Raw genomic sequence first — 18,822 nt, forward strand, 5'->3', positions numbered from 1 at the left:
ATATTGCCGCTAACATTCCCTGCTGTGAAAGTCTCTAACTTGCATGCAATTATTTAGCTTTATTATATTGACATATGAGTTGTGTTCACTTAATACTGAGGTTTCTTGCCTTTAGTTTGTTTTAAAGATTCTTGGACCATTTGTGAACTACTTCCACAAAGTATGTTTTTCATATTGAAAGTGCATATCAGATGATTATATCCTATGCAGAAAGATAAGCCTTGGGTTAGTGCGTAATTTCTGGAAGTAACCAAGTAATTTTTTATTAAGTTAATTTTACTGAATTTCTGCCTATGTTACTTTTTAATTGCAACTTTACCTGTATGAGCATCCTTTAAGTAATACTCACCTCCAAAAGATCAGGCTCTATCTGATCCAGAGTTTTTCCTAGATGTTTATCTGGATCTAAACCTGGCGGGGGAAAAAAAAAAAAAGTAAAAAAAATAACAAAGTACTGTTATGACATGCAGAAATACTTTTTTTTTTTTAATACAGCATGTCTCTCTTAGAAACTTAGACCCACTATATCTAAAATAATTTCCATCCTAAAGAAAACAGACTTATTCAGAATCTTCTCACATCCCCTCTGAGCAACTGGTTTCCATGTTTGTGGAAAAATAAGGGTAATTACCATTTCTCTGTGTACCAACTGGAAATGCTGCTGTTTTCCTTTCTTAGAAATTTCAGTAATCAGTGAAGTAAACATATGGGTCCCCAGTAGTAAAAATACTAAACAGAAACTACCTCTTTGAATCAGAAGTTACCTTTGTAGATAACTATTAAATTAAAATACAAAGCAATTTTTCATAGTTTCTGCAAATTGCTGGAAGGGACACAGACTGTCTTCCATAATAATAACTTTTTTTGCTAAATCACATCCTCTGTGTGTGTCACCCACATAAAAAAGGTAAGAATTAAAAAGGACGGTGATATGAAGAAAGCTCAGACTTACAGAATGTCTCGAACATTGTATCTTTTGATCCATCACAAAATATTCTGTATGACATCTACATTTGTATTTATTTTTCTTGGTAAAAAAAGTAAACCCTATTAACATTTGATAATTCCTTTTACTTGCCCCTCTGTGTTCCTGTTTTAGCTTTTTGACTTAATGAGTTTTGCCAACTCATGGCTGTTAAATTGTCACTGGAATAAACCAAATAATGGGCAAAAACCAGTACTGGGTTAAAAAACATCCAGGATCAACTGTTTCTAGAGCTGACATCTTCTTCAATCAAATAAATGACCTAGCTGGATTTGACACTAGAGTGGTCAGAAGGTCTTAACATACGAAGTAAATAAGAAAAAAAAAAAATGATGATGTCTGAAAGTGAAGGAACACTGGAAAATTTTCAGTGATCAGATTTTTTACTATTAATTATTGTGGTTTGAGGGTTTTTTGCGCCAATTGCAGTACTTGTCTATTTTTTCACACTGTACTGCTTTATGGGTATCATTAAAGAGCTGCCACCAGAATGACTCCATTTAGAAGCTATTTCTGAAGTACATGCCTTGCAAAGCACTTTAGATCATTGATGATGAAAGCTGTTATATAAATGTGTGGTATACTATTATATAAAGTCATTGCTGAATTCAAATAGCTGATATGCCTTTTAATTTTTACAATGATATTCTTGGTATATTTAAATTCCTGTGAAACTAAAACAAGTTAGAGTGAATGAGATCTCAAAACATTAATAAAGTTTTTAAATATTTCATTAAAGCACATTAAAAATTCCCTTACTATCTAGGGGAATACTTTAAAAACTGCTTAATAATTAAAATGAAAGAGGACTGAGTTTTCTTCCTCCCTCTATTCTTTTTTGGTATTGGTTTATTGCTCTTTATTAGCAGACTAAAAATATGTGTTGCTAGATATAAGATGATGATAATTTATGCTTGTGGAAACAATTTTGAAATATCTTCTTTTCATTTCAATAGTTCCAATGATTCTGGTATTGTCTTGCAACTTACACCAGCTTAGCATTATGTCTTTGATTTTAATGGGACAGGTGTTAGGCTAAACAAGCATTTTTCTCTTAAAATAAACAAGTAATAGCAAGTACTGTATTACAGTACCCATTTCACACATTTACATTAACAATCCTAATTGACATAATTACTTTTCTACAAAAAGGAACTCCTCTCCTTGATAAAAACAAATTGGTTTCCTTTAAATTTACACCAAGGGATACATTATAAGCATGTGAAAAGGGAAAAAGAACCAGACACACTAACATATTATTTCTTTTGGAATTCTCTTTGATATTGAGAAGGATATACCTACTGTTCTGCCACCTAATGAACAAAAAAACCAATAATTTAAAAGAAACTACTATACAAATAGTATACTTATACAAATAATTTGCCTGTGTATACACTATGGGTAAATACTAATATCCCACACCTACATTAAAATCTGTGAAAGTGCAATGTACTCCTTCTGTTTCTCAGTAGAATTCTATTTTTGGATAGCTTTTCTTTCTTTGGAAGAATATTGTTTCCTTTAATTTCCAATAGGTTTGTATTGTCAGTGAATAAAGACCATCTGCTACAGCCATCAAGAATCAACGGAACTTGAAATTTGCAGAACCAGTAATCCACATCTCAAATCTCGAAAGGTATGCATGTACAGATGAAGCTATATGTCCTCTGCTACTATCAGTGTGCTAAAGTATCTATAACCATACTTACAGAACAGTTAGTATAAATCTATATTTCTATTTGGTATGTTTTTCTTTAAACAAAGGAGTAGATTTAATCAGATTCTTAAAACTATTCAGATCAAAAAGAAAAATAATGTATTGTAAATTCTTAGTACATTCCATTTAACCACATCCTCCAGATATTTCATGAAACTAGATGTGAATAAAGCTGGATGAGTGGATAAACCAACAACAAGGTCCAGGGCCTGGAGTACTCTATGCAGAATTAAGAAATTAATTAGGAAGGAAACCATAATTTGCAGCACTGACATCTATTTTACTTAACTTTCATGTATCAATGGGAAGCAATTACAATTCAATTAAAATACTCACTTTTATTACTTTAATGACTGACCTTGAAGTTAATGCCTGTTTTATTTAATTGCATCATCTATGAATAAATGTTAACCCTAGAGTGTTATGCCCCATTATTTTCAATGCATTTTTAACTCCCGAACTAAACTACATCAGTCAGTTTCTTTTGTGCTGTCAAGAAAGCAAGTGGGGTTTTATTTCTTTGAGACAGACCAGTACATGACAACAGAAACACGTTGGATGATTTGATAACATTGTTTTTAACACTGTTTAGTAAAACAACTTCTGCTCTCACTTCAGTTTTGTGGCCTAGTTTTACTATAAAATCAGTGTCCACAAATGGTATAATCACTTCGAAGTAATTTCTACTTCATCTGTAACTCCTGATAAACCCACTGACACAAGCAGAACTCCTTCCTGCAGATATCAACAATGATTGCAGAGCCCTCTTACGCTCAGCCACAAGAGCCACAGAGAACTGCAGCATACAGCAGTGTCAAAAGACTGGGGCAGAAATTCAGGGCTTTGCTCTGTAGTAAAAAAATGTACTGAAGAACATTACTAAAAGGCATTTCACTGGTGTTAAGCATGTTAGTGTTAAGTTCTGTGAAAGAACCATATCTTCAATGGTTCACTTTGTACATGTGTACTGGCATAGCATAAAGCTCTCACCTGACACTACTTGCATTTATCAAGACCTTTACAAAACCCAGTTCCATTTTCATGGCATTATATTCAGCCAATAAAATCCACATTCCAAAGCCTCATCTTACTAACAGAACATGTTTTATACATGTTCAGAATTTTAAAATAGTCTTGATTTTTAAGAAAGTCTTTTAATATAAAAGAATTTTGTGTTCCTAATTATTGGTCTTAAGAAGTGGTGGCACATACTAAAAGCTACACTGAACCAAACTAACCCGTAATACATCACTACCACAGACATACACGTTGCTAAAATATGAGTTAACCATTACCTACTGATAATATAGGGAAAAACCTCTGTCCTTTCCCGACTAACCAGCCTTAAGGTATATCTTATTCCTCTTGGACTTTTTCCATAAAACAAGGTTAAAAACAAATATCCAAAATTGCTATCTATTATTAATCTTCTTGAAATTTCATATACATAGAATTAGCATGGCCTTTCAGAGAAAAAAAAAAAAACAGAACTTGTTTTAAAGTTACAGCAACCTAAATTTCCCTTCTTTTTGCTGACTTGAGAAGCATTGTTGAGAAGATTAGTAAATGCCATCATTATGGATGTCAGAGACAGAGACTTCTGATCATGGCAGGCCGTATAATGCACAATAAGGTTTCTGGAAAGGTCCTAATTAGCTGCTCTCCAAAAGCAGAATTATTTATACCTTTAAACAGGAAAAGTGGAAATGAAAGTCTTACGTTTTCTGGAACCAAAACTAGTTTATTTCTCACTCTTTAAAAATTATTTTTCAGGAAGAAAACAGCATTAACAGAGAGGTGATAAGACCTTCAAGGTACAGAAATATGTAGAGAAAGCAAGAGATTATAAAGGATAGATGCAACAACCCATCTGAGAATTAGAACAAACAGGACTATTTTTGAAGGTAAAATCCTCTACTTTAAATGTGGTTTTTTTTTCCTCCTAAGTAAACAATACAAAATCAGAGATTTTCATGAAGCAGGATCAAGCACTACTCTTTAAATGATACAGAATCAAAGAGTACATTTCTAACAGCACAGGAAAAGCCCATACACAAAAGTATTAGCTGGCAAAACAGGTTTAGTCTGCAGGAGTGCAGGAATGTCAGATACCCTTCACAATGTAGGTACACCTGCCACTGCGATATTAATGCATTGTAAACCTATACCTTAAATTGCCGTGAGGAAAACTATCCTGGTGTCACATTTAGCTTTGATTTCTATTACAAGCTGGAAAGTGAACTTTTTGTCTGGTAGCATAACTTGACAGGTTCATAGTTGTTTCTTAAACTTCCTCATAACTTTCACACATGAAAGCCTGTATAACAAAGGTGAACTGGACAGATTCCTTGAATTTCCTTTTCCAAAACATCAACAAAATGTAAAAGCTGCTTAATTTTTGTATAAAAGTTAAAGAAAGGGAAGTGCAATACATATTGGATATTATTCCACCTCCAACAGAGTTGAGGTTAATATACTTCTAATTTATTGTCTAAAAGAGCAAAATTAATGCACCTTGATTATATGCTTTTTTTTTATTTTCTTTATTTTACGGGGTAATTGATCCAGTGTGGGAATAGTACAGGGATGGAATATGAAATACACTAACTCTTTTCAAGCTAAGTGGTCAAGTCACAAGATGTTAATCCTGAAGTGGTTATAGCATGTTTCCAGTGCAGTTTATTTAGGATCGCAGTTTAACTTCTTTCTCAGAAGTTCATCAAATATTTTCTAAACTAGGTTAATCTGATGTCACCAAATTTTAGAATCCTAAAATGTAAAAGGCTCTAAAACTCTCCATACCAGCAATATTAACTTTATCTGTAATGTCTTTCGATTTTTGGGTTTTTTTAAGATGAAAGTTTTTTGTGTTCTAGTTACATGTAGGATTCAAAGCAATTTAGCTCTGCCATTTCAGGAACAGAAACCTCAATAAGTCTGAAAAAATTTTGTATCATTTCATCAAATAACAAGGCAATATTTTCAGGCAGATACCTTTAAAACTCTGACATGTTCATAGTTTAAAAAGAGATTGTGGAAAAAATGTTTAATAACAGCATTAAGTTGCTTTCAATCAAATCCAATAATCTATACAGAAAATGGTTCACCTCATTGAAAATACTGCCCCAGTCAACTTCCTCTCAGGACTTTCAACAGACTGCAGAGACTTAAACTAGAAGTTATTACAGGTTCGGTTCATACAGCCACAGATGTATGACTTTCCCTGATATAAATCTGTTTTCAGTGTTTTTAACTTTGCCATACTGAAACGTTTGGAGTAGAATTACTTTAGAGCATTATTTGTTAATTAATCTATTTAATTCAAAAAGTTCAACCATTCCAGCACCGTAGTTTGGATCAAAAAGCTTCGCTGCTGAATTCTGGTAGTTCCATGCTTTGAACAGTTGTAGTTCTGTTAAGCTTTGAAGAAAAGCATTGAAATTTGAATCAGTCACTGTGGAAGAGGCATTGTGCAAGCAGTAAAACTTGCATCGCTTTAATTAAATACATCCCCATGTAGACAAATCATAAACCTTTAAAGGGTTTAAAGATTAACAGACACTTCTGACAGGGAAATGAGCAGATCACCTGCAAAATGGCAAAAGCCAGAGCAGAAATAAAGAAACAGATTAGGTCAAGAAGTTTCATAAAATCTCAACTCAGAGAGACTTGGAAAGCAAGCATCTACCGTTCTAACTACACAGACATGCCTCTAAAGGTTTGAGTTTATACCCTGTTTCAGCACAGGAGCCTACACAGTGAATGTGCATCCAGAACTTACCAAGCATTAAAGAGCAGCAAGTAATGTTCTAGTTTTAACAAGACAACACTTCTGCCTCTTGATTTTCACTCTGTTAAGATTATTTCTGTTTTTAATACCTCTTACTAAGCACTTTTCCTTCCACTATTTTTCAGCTCAGAGTTCTCTGAATGTTCTGCTGTCTCCTTCACTAGAATCCTTACTTCCTTTTCTCTTTCACTTGAAATGCCTAATGGTCCATCCTTAGCCCACTGCTTCCATTTCACTTTTTCTTTAGGTGATCTGATGTCCCCAAATTGCAAAGCGATCTTTCCAGTCTTAAGCCATCTCTCTGCAATTTCATCTCTCGGACATCTCTTTGACGCACTGCACTGAATTATGTCAACTTTCAATTACTTTTCTGTTTCCAGGTACATTCACTTTCCCATTCCTCCTTCTAACTCCTGCCATCTGTTACTAGGGAAAATATCGACATCCTTCCCAAACTCCAACCTATAGGCTCAAGAGATAGCAAAGAGGGAAACATTTCTCTCTAACCTGTTTCTAGATCCACTTATGCAAACTGTTACAAAATCCCATTTCTTCTCTTTCTGTAACACACTTTATTTTCAAACACTTCTTTATATCCATGTACTAAAAGCTCATTACAAAATCTCATCCTACATTGGTAATAAAGTATCTGTCATTCATATACAAGCATCAGGCAAATAACATTCCAAATGCAAAAACTATTTTCTTATTTTCCTAACCTTTCAGCTATGATCTGAATCAAAACTTTTCTTCACTTAAAGTCCATTCCTAGTTCTCTTTTCTTCTACTCATCTCTTTTGCAACATACTCTTCTTAAATACCAAGGTAATTTTGATTGATTTCTGGTCTTGCATACGATTCCCATTTTTCCACATTGATCTTTTCCCATGTGAATCTTTTCCCTCAGAAAAAAAAAAAAAAAAAAAAAAAGGCCTGAGTTAAAATGACTCCTGTGGTTTCATAATTGTTCCCAAGTCTTCTCATACAATGTCTGGTGAATAAACAGGTGTGGTACTTTTCTTCCATTGTAAATAACATAAATTACGTAGATAAATGAGGTAGTAGACAAATGTATTAGGGAATAAGTCTAAGGCAAAAGTGTCAAATACACTTAAACTCTAAAGGACCAACTAAGATTTGGAAGCTTGGTTTGAAAATTCAGTGACAAAAACATATGTCAGCTAGGAAACAAGGACTGGAAGGGGGAAAAGACTCATAAGAATATCTTTCCTAACATATATAATAGGCATAAGTTTACCAAATTTATGATCTGAAACAAACTACAATAACAATTAATTAAAAGGTATTGTATGTGTATACAAGATAACACTTTAACATTGTTCAGGGATAATTTTTCTAATAAAAGTTTAAGGATACTTTTTAAATTACGTTATTCCTAACAGAATAGACAATCTCTACAATTTGACAGTACTTGGAAAAATATTATCAGCAATTTTATGTTCCACTTCAAATCAAGATAAACAGAAAAAGTCTTTTTCATATTAATAAAACCAGATGTTATCAAGAGTAAAAGTTGTAAGACTGTCATAGGTTCCACTACAGCTCCAGTGTGTGGTTATCACCCAAGGAAAAATAATGGAACAATCACCTCTAAATAAGCCGAACTAGCAAAGAATTATGCCAATGTTTAGTTTATTTAGTAATAAGTAAACAAATCTTTACAATACAATATAGAAGAAAACAATTGGGATCTCCTATTGATTTCTTAAAATGTTTCTCACTTCTCTGTGTGTTTGTGAACTGCCTGAGAATGTTTTGAAAGTATCTAGAAGAAGCAAGTTATGTTCCCCTGTGACAATGATATACCAAGTTCCTTTAATTTCCCAAATAATGACTTTAAAATTACTTCGTACTGAAAACTCGAGACACATTTTCAAGGAACACTGTTCCTTTCTATTGCACAGATAATGTGATCAGACAAAACTCGCACAACCACCAATTCTACTTCAGGATATGATCTGCAATGACAGGCAACCCAATTTAGTGGTAAGTTTTCTTCTGAAAGAGAGTTTTGTCCTCCATGCAGCCAGGCCATCTACACAGCAAGTTCCCTTCTGTGTAGTTCCCTTCTGCTGGATCACCCAGCTGCAGCCACACAATCACAGAAGCTTTTACGGGGCAGAAGCAAGTAGAGACTTGTGGTTTGGAAGAGTCAGATAGAAGGGGGAAGGAAAGATCAACCTTTTGGCAGCAACTCACTATTAGATCAGTTTATCTGTAACACTAAATTACACCCTCCAGAGGTTAACCAGGAACTGTGTGTTGCTAGTTCTTTTTCATTGTACTATAGACGTAAATCTTACCTCCATTAAAATTAATGGGGTCCGGCTATCAATTTCAGTCAGTCAGGATTTCACTTCTGTACACTAGTGGCATGCAAATAATAAACAATAATGCAGACAGCTAGGTGGCTAGGTTTAAATAATAAACAAAAGCTACAGGTACTGATTTAATATACTGAGAAGTAACATTCTCTCTAAATTAAAAGCTGATATACAAAAACATACACATCCCTAAACCAGCAATTTTTCAGAGCATTCAGTGTACAGCAGGACTATACCAATCATCTTGACCTTGTGAGGCAAGCATCAAGATCTTCTTGGAGCAAAGGTGACTCAAGTTAAATATACGTACTTCAGACAGCTCATTTTAGAGAAGGAACTTCAGGATTTCTTGACACACAGGAAATGGCAATGGCTCCCTAAGGACTCAATTGATGGGGAGAAATAGCCTGGGTAAGCAACCAGGGCCCACACTATCCCAAAATTTAGTGCTTCCACAGCCCCTGTGATTTCAACTCTACCCATGACTGAGCATGCAGATTGTCGAGAAGCACTCATAGCAGCTGGACCTTCAAGATAAAGGATGCAGCCATGGCATAAGAGCCCCATTTCAATTGTAGGCTGAAGACCACAAGCCAATCAGCCCTGATACAAAGTTTCAGATTTTATTATTGACCAACTGTTGAACAGTGTTATGTCATAATTTCTCTCCTAGAAGTTAGAAACATAATTTAACCATGAAAGAGCTTTTTCAACTTAGTATTTCTATTATTTGATCTCATAATTTCAACATTTTTTCAGGCATTTAATTCAATAATAAAGCATTCCTTTAGTATAACCAAACTGGGAAGGAGCTGCAATGTACAAAGTAAATAATGAATATTAATCCCATAAAAGAGAGAAATTTGAGCTTATATCCTGATTTTCACTGAGACATTGAAGAAGCAATTTTTTTTTTCCCACTTTCTCAGGCTAACAAAGTGCACTTATAAAACTTACTGAAGGTGAACACTACTCTTCAAACTTCAAGAATAACTAGAATCACTGAGGACAAACTGCTTTAACTGCATAAGAACTGAACTTTGTCACATTTTAGACTGTATAATGGGGCTTAAATTTTACTGTTAATTCTTAACAAAATTTAGGTATAGCTAATTGTATAAGTAAAGTAAAACAAATTAAAAATCGATGCTCAGTTTTCACTGAGGACTGTACTGTAAGGAACCAAAAGATTCTCTCCAAGTGTAACCTTCGTCCTTCTCTCACTTGCACCTATTACACCTTGTGCTGCAGTGGAAGCAATTTGCTTCAGAATGTGGCACAGGTAAGACCAGTACATAAAGCTACCAAGATTAAAAGTTGTATCTGTTATATACATACTCTGCAAATTAATTTGCATTTTAATCTGTAAAATGTGTCGAGAACAAGGATATAAAAAATGCATTTTATGCTTGTGCCATATTACGGTCTCACATGAGCAATGGATATTACTGGAATTTCAGGTAAACACACATGTTAAAAACAATCAATAACTGCTTCTACTTTAGCTAAGACCGACTAACTTCATTCTGACTTTCTGGGATTTCCACTGAAGAGGGGTATATTTCAAATATAAAAGTATCATGCATCATACAGGCACCTTTAATGGAAAGAAAATGGCACTGAAGATAAACATGCAGAGCTGCTTTTTTTAATTATTATTCCTCAGGTTTGATGCTAGATCATGGAATCTTTTTCTCTCATCATTAAAGCCTCTAAAATACACTCTAAAGGAAAGAAAGCTGATCTACTTATAGATCAACAGCAGGCACGTGAAGAAGGCTTGCTAACAATAGTGCTTTTGCATGTGAGAGCAATTGGTATCCCATCTGGAAAAGCACAATACTCTGAGATAGAAAACTCTTGCCGCTGGCAAAGTTTATGGTATTAATTCGTAATGGTGGATTTTGGGAAATATACTAAACTAATCCTCCTTTACTTGCATAATTATGTGTTTTCTACATAAAATCTCATGCTTTTACCTTACCAATACTGGCACTGAGTTAATGGAAAACTGGACAAGGCGAGTGTATGCCAGCGCTGATGAAGGTCAAGCTCAACTTACAGATTTGCTTCTTGCATTAACATCTGTACAATGTGCCATCCACTGCATTACCCTTCAGACTCTTAAATCTCTTATTTTAAATATTTTCATTCAGTTTAGCTTTCGTTAATAATCTAAGAGGCAAAAAGTTAAACTGTATCTTATCTTCTTTGCCACTTGATATGTTAAACAGACTTCATACCTTAAATCCACTTTAATAAGGCATGCAATTATTAAAGCATTATAGAATAGCCCCAGAGCACACAAGCTCCATTAAATTTGCTTACATCTAATTACATCTCCCTGAGGCAGGTGAGAAATTGACTCTGATAAGATCTTTCTTTTACCTGTAGCCAAAAAAATAAGGAAAAAAAATCTCACAGTAATTTTCTAATTGCTATCTACAAGTATTTACGGTATTTGCTCCTTCAATGAATAGCCCACAAAGCACTCTTTGTGCACTAAGCAGTGAATTTTAAGTTTTTTTAAGACTGTAGAATACAAAAGACAAGCTTATCTTGCTTCAAGCGTAAGACAGGTCAACGATGATGGTTACTTGTGAAATAGCTTTCTCTATTATTTAAATCATAATTTCTTTAACATTTTTCAAATAAATTTGAAATAGTATTTAATTGTTTCATTTTGTGTAGGTTTTTTCCTTTTCATAATTAGTTTGCTTCAATTGTACAAAACTTAATTAAAACAACCTAAGTATGATGAAAAATAATTTTTAAGTGAAAAAGCATGTTACATATTCTTCTTTTTTTTCTTCATGTCAGCATAAGCCATGCAAACATTCTATTTTGTGGAAAAATAACATAAATATAAAAATGTACTTTACATGGCCTTACTATTCCTTTAAAAAATTTTTTTTTTCCAATATGTATTAGTAACTGGCCTTCCAAAATTCAGGAAAATTTTATTAAATTATATTGCTTTCTACCTATAAGTGAACGAGGGAATGATGTATTTCTAATAATTTTAATCCCACTAGAAACCCTAGCAGATCCTAGAGAACAATACAGCAAGACCATCATAGTGATAATGTAAAAACTAGTTAGAAACTATACCAGCTAAAGAAGAACAATTACACTAAAAAAAAAATACTTAATAAAAAAAAGCCACTGAATTCATTCAGTCTAACAGGATTATAACTCAATTCTTGTTTAATATTTAGGATAAATTACTTTGTTATAAAGCATTCTTTAAAGATGACAGACATCATGAATTTGACGTGAAAGTGGCCCAGATAAACCACCCATTGGACTTCTAATACAACATTATTTTTTTAAACATTCATCTGTAGCGACCGATGCCACTGATCCTCTTGTATTATACTAGCCATTCTTTGGTCCAATAGACTGCAAATTACGGTCAACCCAAAAAGAAAAAGTCCTTTGGTCACACTTTATGCTTAAGACCTCATCTGATACTCTTATATGAAGAACTGCACAGAGGCCTGAAATGAATATATGGTACCACTAACATGCTTCTTACATGCTTCTTAGGACTATAGAGCACATAATTCAATAAGCCTTCCTACAAAATGTCATTTGACCTTATCTTTACATTCAAAAAATAAATGAACAGGCTAACTTTTGTATTGATTTGCTTCATTATACAAACCTAATTTTACATATTTGACAAAGAAAAGACACGTTGATTTTCTGGTATATTAAACAACTACATTGTAAATACCATTTTTTTTTAAGGCAATGACAAACTATTTCTGTTTGCTATATGCTTTACCAACTGAAAGACTGTTGTTACACAAAATGTTTTTGCCTCATACCATGACATCTTGTTTGATGTTAATTTGTTGTATTTCTATTAAAACTTTCATGGTTGTTCTATAACATAGTCTAGCCACCAGTTTGCATCATCTATAAATGACAATACTGTGAACCACTGAATTATTTATGCATCTTTACTGCAAACCAAAACCACACTAGAACAAAAAAATTACAAAAGGATTTTAATGACTATGCTAGGAAGAATTACTTTCCAGCTTTTACATGTCTAAGAGTGAACTGCAAACAGGTAAATTAATTATTCAGACATCATGACTGTTATTCAGCTATGCAATTTCTTATATTTTCTTGATATTAACATTTCTTATCCTAAAATATAGAACAAAATTTCTGGTTTTATCTGTTATGTTGTGGATTTGTCCATGGGAAGTAGACAATAGTAGACATGTCTGAGTAGATAATATTGCTCAGAATCTAATACGTACCAAAAGCTGCCACTTTTATGATTATGGCTTGAATGTTAGATGATATCATTTCTTTAAGCAATATTTCCTGGTTCCGACGCCAAAGGTAAGCTAAAGGCTGAAGATCAAGCCTTCTGCATCTTAAAAAAAAACACAACAAAAAATCGGATAAAGCCAAGCATTATGCTTTTACACAGCATGATTCAAGTAAAATTAAAGAAAACTGATTTCTCTCATTCCCTCCCTTTAAACAATATTTTCTACAATTTCAATTACAATACTTTACTCTTCCTAGATTTCAGCATACACATTAAGTCTAATATTAAAAAAAAATAACCGTGTTGTACATTCATCTATGTAAGTAACATGTAATTCACTGATGTAAACAGATTTCAATGGGAACATAAGTAAAACCATAAGAAAATGCATTCCTAAACTTTTACGGACACAAACCAATTAATACATGAGGAAGTGATCACTTTTTATGAACACAGCTAAGGCAAGAGTTACCGCTCTGTGATAAATATGGCACATGTCACTAGTACAATATGCTGAATTTGTTACACTTAACAAACCTGTGATTTGGATCAACACCCAAGGAAAAGAATCACTCAGGAAAATGTATACAGCTTGTGATACAAAGTAACAACTTGTTAATGTAAATTTAATTATTTGTTTTGATACATATCATATTTAGACAGCATTTGATACGCAGCATTTGATTGTTTATCAAATTTGAGAATCACTAATTTGCACTATCGATAGGTAACCCTTCTGCAAATTGTCAAGTACCATCAGCTGGTGCTAAAATGTGTAATGTTTAGTTCCTGAGAAACTTATAAAACATATAAGTACGGGATTAGCTCAGAACACTCAAAAATTACATTTATTTGTCAGTTATCACTGTTTATCTAATACATGGGCTTTCTTACATATGTTAGATAGACCCCCAAGACACATATATAGCATTAGTGTGAAGACTTTATAGTTCAATAGATGTTTAATGTTGACAGGGAAATCCATAGTTAGCACCAATATAATGTGATTTTGTTATCACTTCCATATATTTCAACACAGCACTAAACTATGAAATTGAAAGAAATATTCAGCAACTCTGAATGTGCAGTAGTTCATTTAGGTACCTAACTTTAGCAAACAAATGAGCTGAATCCAAGTAACCAGGATGGTTTATGTGAAACAACTTTATTGCAAAGGGTATATCTACAGATCAATGCAACATTTTTTTACCACTGAGTGACCTTAGAATTAATCAGGTCTCTCTGAAATCTTGTGATGTCCTGTCAAACTTCTGTCTGTGGTAAAAGACCTGAAACCCAGAATCAACAAAAGCAAGTTTTTCTAAAATATCTAGTAACTTGATCAGGCAGCCACTAAAACACTTGAAGTATAAAGGAAAAGACAAAGAAAGGCGCTATTTCTCATTGCTATTTACCTACGTAAAGTGTAAAAAAAACACCCATGCTGCATAACTTGCTGATGTGAGTCAAGTTGGCACAGCATTAACTTCACCATTCTTACAGTGCATAAAGTATTCTAGATATTTGCTTTTGTCATCAACAAATAACTAAGGAAGTCAGGAAATTATATATAATTTTTAACACAAGGTGGTTTTGCATTTCATCAGACATATATAGTGAAAATTTTTTTCCAGACCCAAATCAAATCTCAGCTTATATAACCCACACAATTCTCATTACATAAGTCTTCCTTTAATTGAGACTGTTAAAAAGTAGCAAAATCTATCTAGCCTTAAAGAGTGTGCACAGTAGAAATGACAAATGAAAGCTCCTGAATAACGATAACAGACTGTAGATATTAAGGAAGGAAGGGAAGATATGCACATAAGGATTATCTTGCATTTAACTCCTGGTAATAAGTCACAGGTTGCTCCCCTATATTAAAACTCTGTTGCAAGATAGAGACACTTGACCACAACACTGTAGTCACTGGAATTGAGTGAGCTTTCTGTTGAAATCAAAGTTTTGAACCTACTCAACTATTTTCACATCAAAACTCTGAGTATTTTCAATGGATCCATGAAGCACATTCAGAGCACCCCAAAAATCCAGTATAGACTCCACTGGATTTTACTAATGAATACGTGATTCTGGGGTGGAGGGAACCAAAACAAAACACCCCACGCTTATATTAACAAATTGCATGAATTGGGTATCATAGAACATGAGAAATAAAACAGCTGTCTCTGCTCCAGAATCTGAGTTAGGAAAAAAAAAAAAGTACTTTCCAGAACGTGTATACTAATAAAGATTAATATTTTCTTACACATCTTCAACTCGAACTCTCTGGTAGTCAGAAAGAATGGCTCCCACAGATACACCCTCCACTCCTTCTTTGTCCTGAAAAAAAGACATGGAATACTAATGATAGCAGTATACACTGGCCTAAGCGATAGAGATTCAGTACGTCTACTAGCAGAAACAAGCGAGAATAAATCTTTTTCCCTGTGCCCTGTAAATGGAATTGAACGGGCTGGAATGCGGATCTTGCATAGAAGAGAGCAGCGCAGCTGACGTGCTACATGGTTATTACTCTAACCAGTGACCCATTCAACTCAAGTACCGTGCTACAGAGAAAATAACCAGGGTAACTGAAAAGTACCAGATTTAACAGCTTATCCTGAAGTTTCCCTGACATCATAAAAATTACTTACAGATCCTCACTATAACTGAGGTGTTAGCTATCCCATTTACAAATAAATAGCAGCAACGTACAATCATGATGATTAATTAAACCGTTAGCATTTGTCATAATATGCAGTACAAGAGGCTGTGAGATTACTCTTTTTCATCCTTACATCAGAACAAGAAAACTTGCAGGCAACTTATTCAATGTCACCTTTTAAAAATTCTGCTATTAAAAAAAAAATTTTCCAAGACGTATTTTCTCTGTTTCATTACAATTACCTAAGACAACAGTACTTTTTTTTCTCTTGTAAACACACTGAGAATGTAAAATTTGAAAATGCACATACTTCATGAGCTCTTGCATTTTTAATTTGCGTGAGTCCCAATCAACATGCTGAATTTACCTTCTTTTCCCAAAATTTGCTCCAGCTAGATGTTCATTAAAGTTGTTTTCCTCTTTTCACCAAGGCTGATCACAACTACACTGACTAAGCATGACTTACCTTCTGGACCTGCTCAGTAAGACAAAAATCCTACAAAGACTGCAGCAAGATTTTACCACAAAATTTTCAACTATATAACTAGATATTTATTTCAAAATCAAATCAGTCTTTGCTTGCTATGGTACTGAATTTAAAATTCATTTTCAGTTTCCTATCAATAAAATGCTGTGGAACATGTTTTATTCATAATTATACAGTAGGGAAAAATTTCTTGGTTTATGTCTGTGTGGGATACTCTTTCCTTAATCTATTATCTTATTCTTCTTTACATTAACCCTCACCTCATATTTGCCAAACCAAATTCTTAAGTTATTCATACTCTCTGATTTAAAAGTCACCATATTTATCAAAATTCCTAGCTACAGTAATCTGAAAAATATATCACTGTTCAATTTATGTACTTCTACATGTCCTTAATGGCTGTATCATTTAATATGAAACTTAATGCCACATCATACAGGATTCAGGTTGATGCAACTCACATATCCAGAAGTAACAGTACCAATAAAAATTAATTTTAGCTTATCTGTCACTTGTTCATTATCTATTTCCAGTATTATCATTAGTATCACTATTATCCAGCTAATACTACTTCTGCTTCTCTTTGAGCTATCTCATGTGCAACATTTCGAAAGTCTTTTCGGAGTAAAGATAAATCACAGACACTTCAATTTACTCAACTCACCTACCTAGAATTACATTTCTTAAAAAGTTAGCAGTTATGTAAGTAGAGTTTTCTTTAAATAAGCTGGATAAAATGATCATGAAGCCTTCCTGGATCTTCAAGTATGTCTGAAATGTTTTCCCCATGCTCCTTTGTTTCATGCAGTTTCAATATGAAGTTTACCTGTACTGCTACAACTGCACTTAAGTTGCATTCTTCAAAGCTCTTTTTAGAACATTCAGACTATTAAGAGACTAGGAGAATATATGGTAATAAAACTGAATGTCTTTATAGGGAGAGAAGTATTCAACTACATAAAAGAACAGGGGAAGACAAAAACAGAAAAACACTGCAGAAAAGCAGCTGCATTTATGTGATCATAAATGCAGACCAGGGACTCAGGGCCAATGGCAGGGGAAGAGTAAAGCAGTCTATGATCCAGGGAACAACAACAAAACCAACCCAAAAACATCCTCTACAATCAATCCTATAGCCTCCCAGTGTCAGAGACAATGGTTCAAATGCTTTTTCATTACCACTTCTTCATGCAAGGTAACATAACAATACAAACAATATACCACTATCTAATGTAGTAAGAGCTGTAGGATATACATGGGGTTTCGGCAGCTAGCCACCATGTGGTATCTACTATCAGCATTGCAGCTACACTAGAAATCTGTTCAAATAGTAAATATTTATTACTTCATGGAACACACTAGGGTCCATGATCACAACACAACAAACACAGGCAAAATCTGTGAAAAAGGCAAAATGAAGGTTATTCAGATTTTCTACTTATTGAGATTACCAGAATTGTCTTGCTTTCATTAAATTAACAGCAGGTGAATACATTAGTGTTACACTCTACTAAACAGAGCTGACTCTAATCCAATCTTTACTTTTTTCAGATTACATTAGGACACAAATCAATTTGTTCTTATAAAGAACCATGTGCAATAGAAAGTCACAAGCTGACAGAATATCAACTATCAAACACTATTTTTTTAAGACCTTATACATGTACAGTAACAGTACAGTTGACTTCTTTAGATGAGTCCATCACAATATGTTGACATCAAGACATGCTTAAGGGTAAGACTGTGACCATTCCTTTTGATTCCAGTAAGATTTTGCTATTAAATTCTTCATGCACTGATTTACAGGATTTTGCCAGGTAAAAAAAAATCTTTTACGGTCACACAGTAAATAATTGTAACTATATTTAACTATGTACATGTTACATATTTCGTCTTATAGATCTTAATCTGTAGAGAGGTGGGCCAATGCAAACCTCATGAAATTCAACAAGGCCAAGTGCAAGGTACTGTAAGTGGGTCGAGGGAATCCCAAGCACAAATACAGGCTGGGCGGAGAATGGCCTGAGAGCAGCCCTGAGGAAAAGGACTCGGGGTGTTGGTTGATGAGAGTTCTCATCCAGTGTGTTATCACAGAGTTTGTTTTTTTTTCTGCCTATTTCTGGATTAAAAAAAAAACACCTGTATTCAAGCTATTCTGGAAAACCAGTCACTAAAGACCATTTAAGTAACGACGTTCATTGTTCAGTCATAAGTTACCAGAGGCAAACTACCCCATCAACTAAGTTCATGTTTTTGAAGTATCTGATGCAAACACAGGGCTGTACAACTGTTGTCTCACAAGCAGATTATTCTTCATGGCTACATAAATACACATATCATATACAATTTTCCATATTCTTCTACCAGTGAATCACAGAATGCTTTGAGTTGGAATGGACCGTACAGATCATCTAGTCCAACCGCCTCGTCATGGGCAGGAACATCTTTCACTGGACCAGGTTGCTCAAAGCGCAGTCCAACCTGACCTTGAACACTTCCAGGGATGGGGCACCCACAACTTCTTTGGGCAAACAGTTTT

General features: G+C 34.0%; 1 protein-coding gene across 1 annotated transcript in view; it reads right to left on the bottom strand.

Annotated features, from left to right (window-relative positions):
• The window catches only part of DPH6 (diphthamine biosynthesis 6), a gene marked incomplete at its 3' end in the record, with an annotated part of 131,776 nt that overhangs the window by 74,409 nt on the left and 38,545 nt on the right, over positions 1–18,822 (bottom strand). The window contains exons 3-5 of the mRNA XM_010078000.1: positions 15,398–15,471; positions 13,115–13,233; positions 350–411 (exon numbers count right to left, since the gene is read on the bottom strand). Of these exons, the coding sequence (XP_010076302.1) occupies positions 350–411; positions 13,115–13,233; positions 15,398–15,471 (255 nt within the window). The remainder of the gene's footprint in view (positions 1–349; positions 412–13,114; positions 13,234–15,397; positions 15,472–18,822) is intronic.

Source organism: Pterocles gutturalis, unplaced genomic scaffold (assembly GCF_000699245.1).
Source record: "Pterocles gutturalis isolate BGI_N339 unplaced genomic scaffold, ASM69924v1 scaffold23313, whole genome shotgun sequence".
NCBI classification, from domain to species: Eukaryota; Metazoa; Chordata; class Aves; order Pterocliformes; family Pteroclidae; genus Pterocles; species Pterocles gutturalis.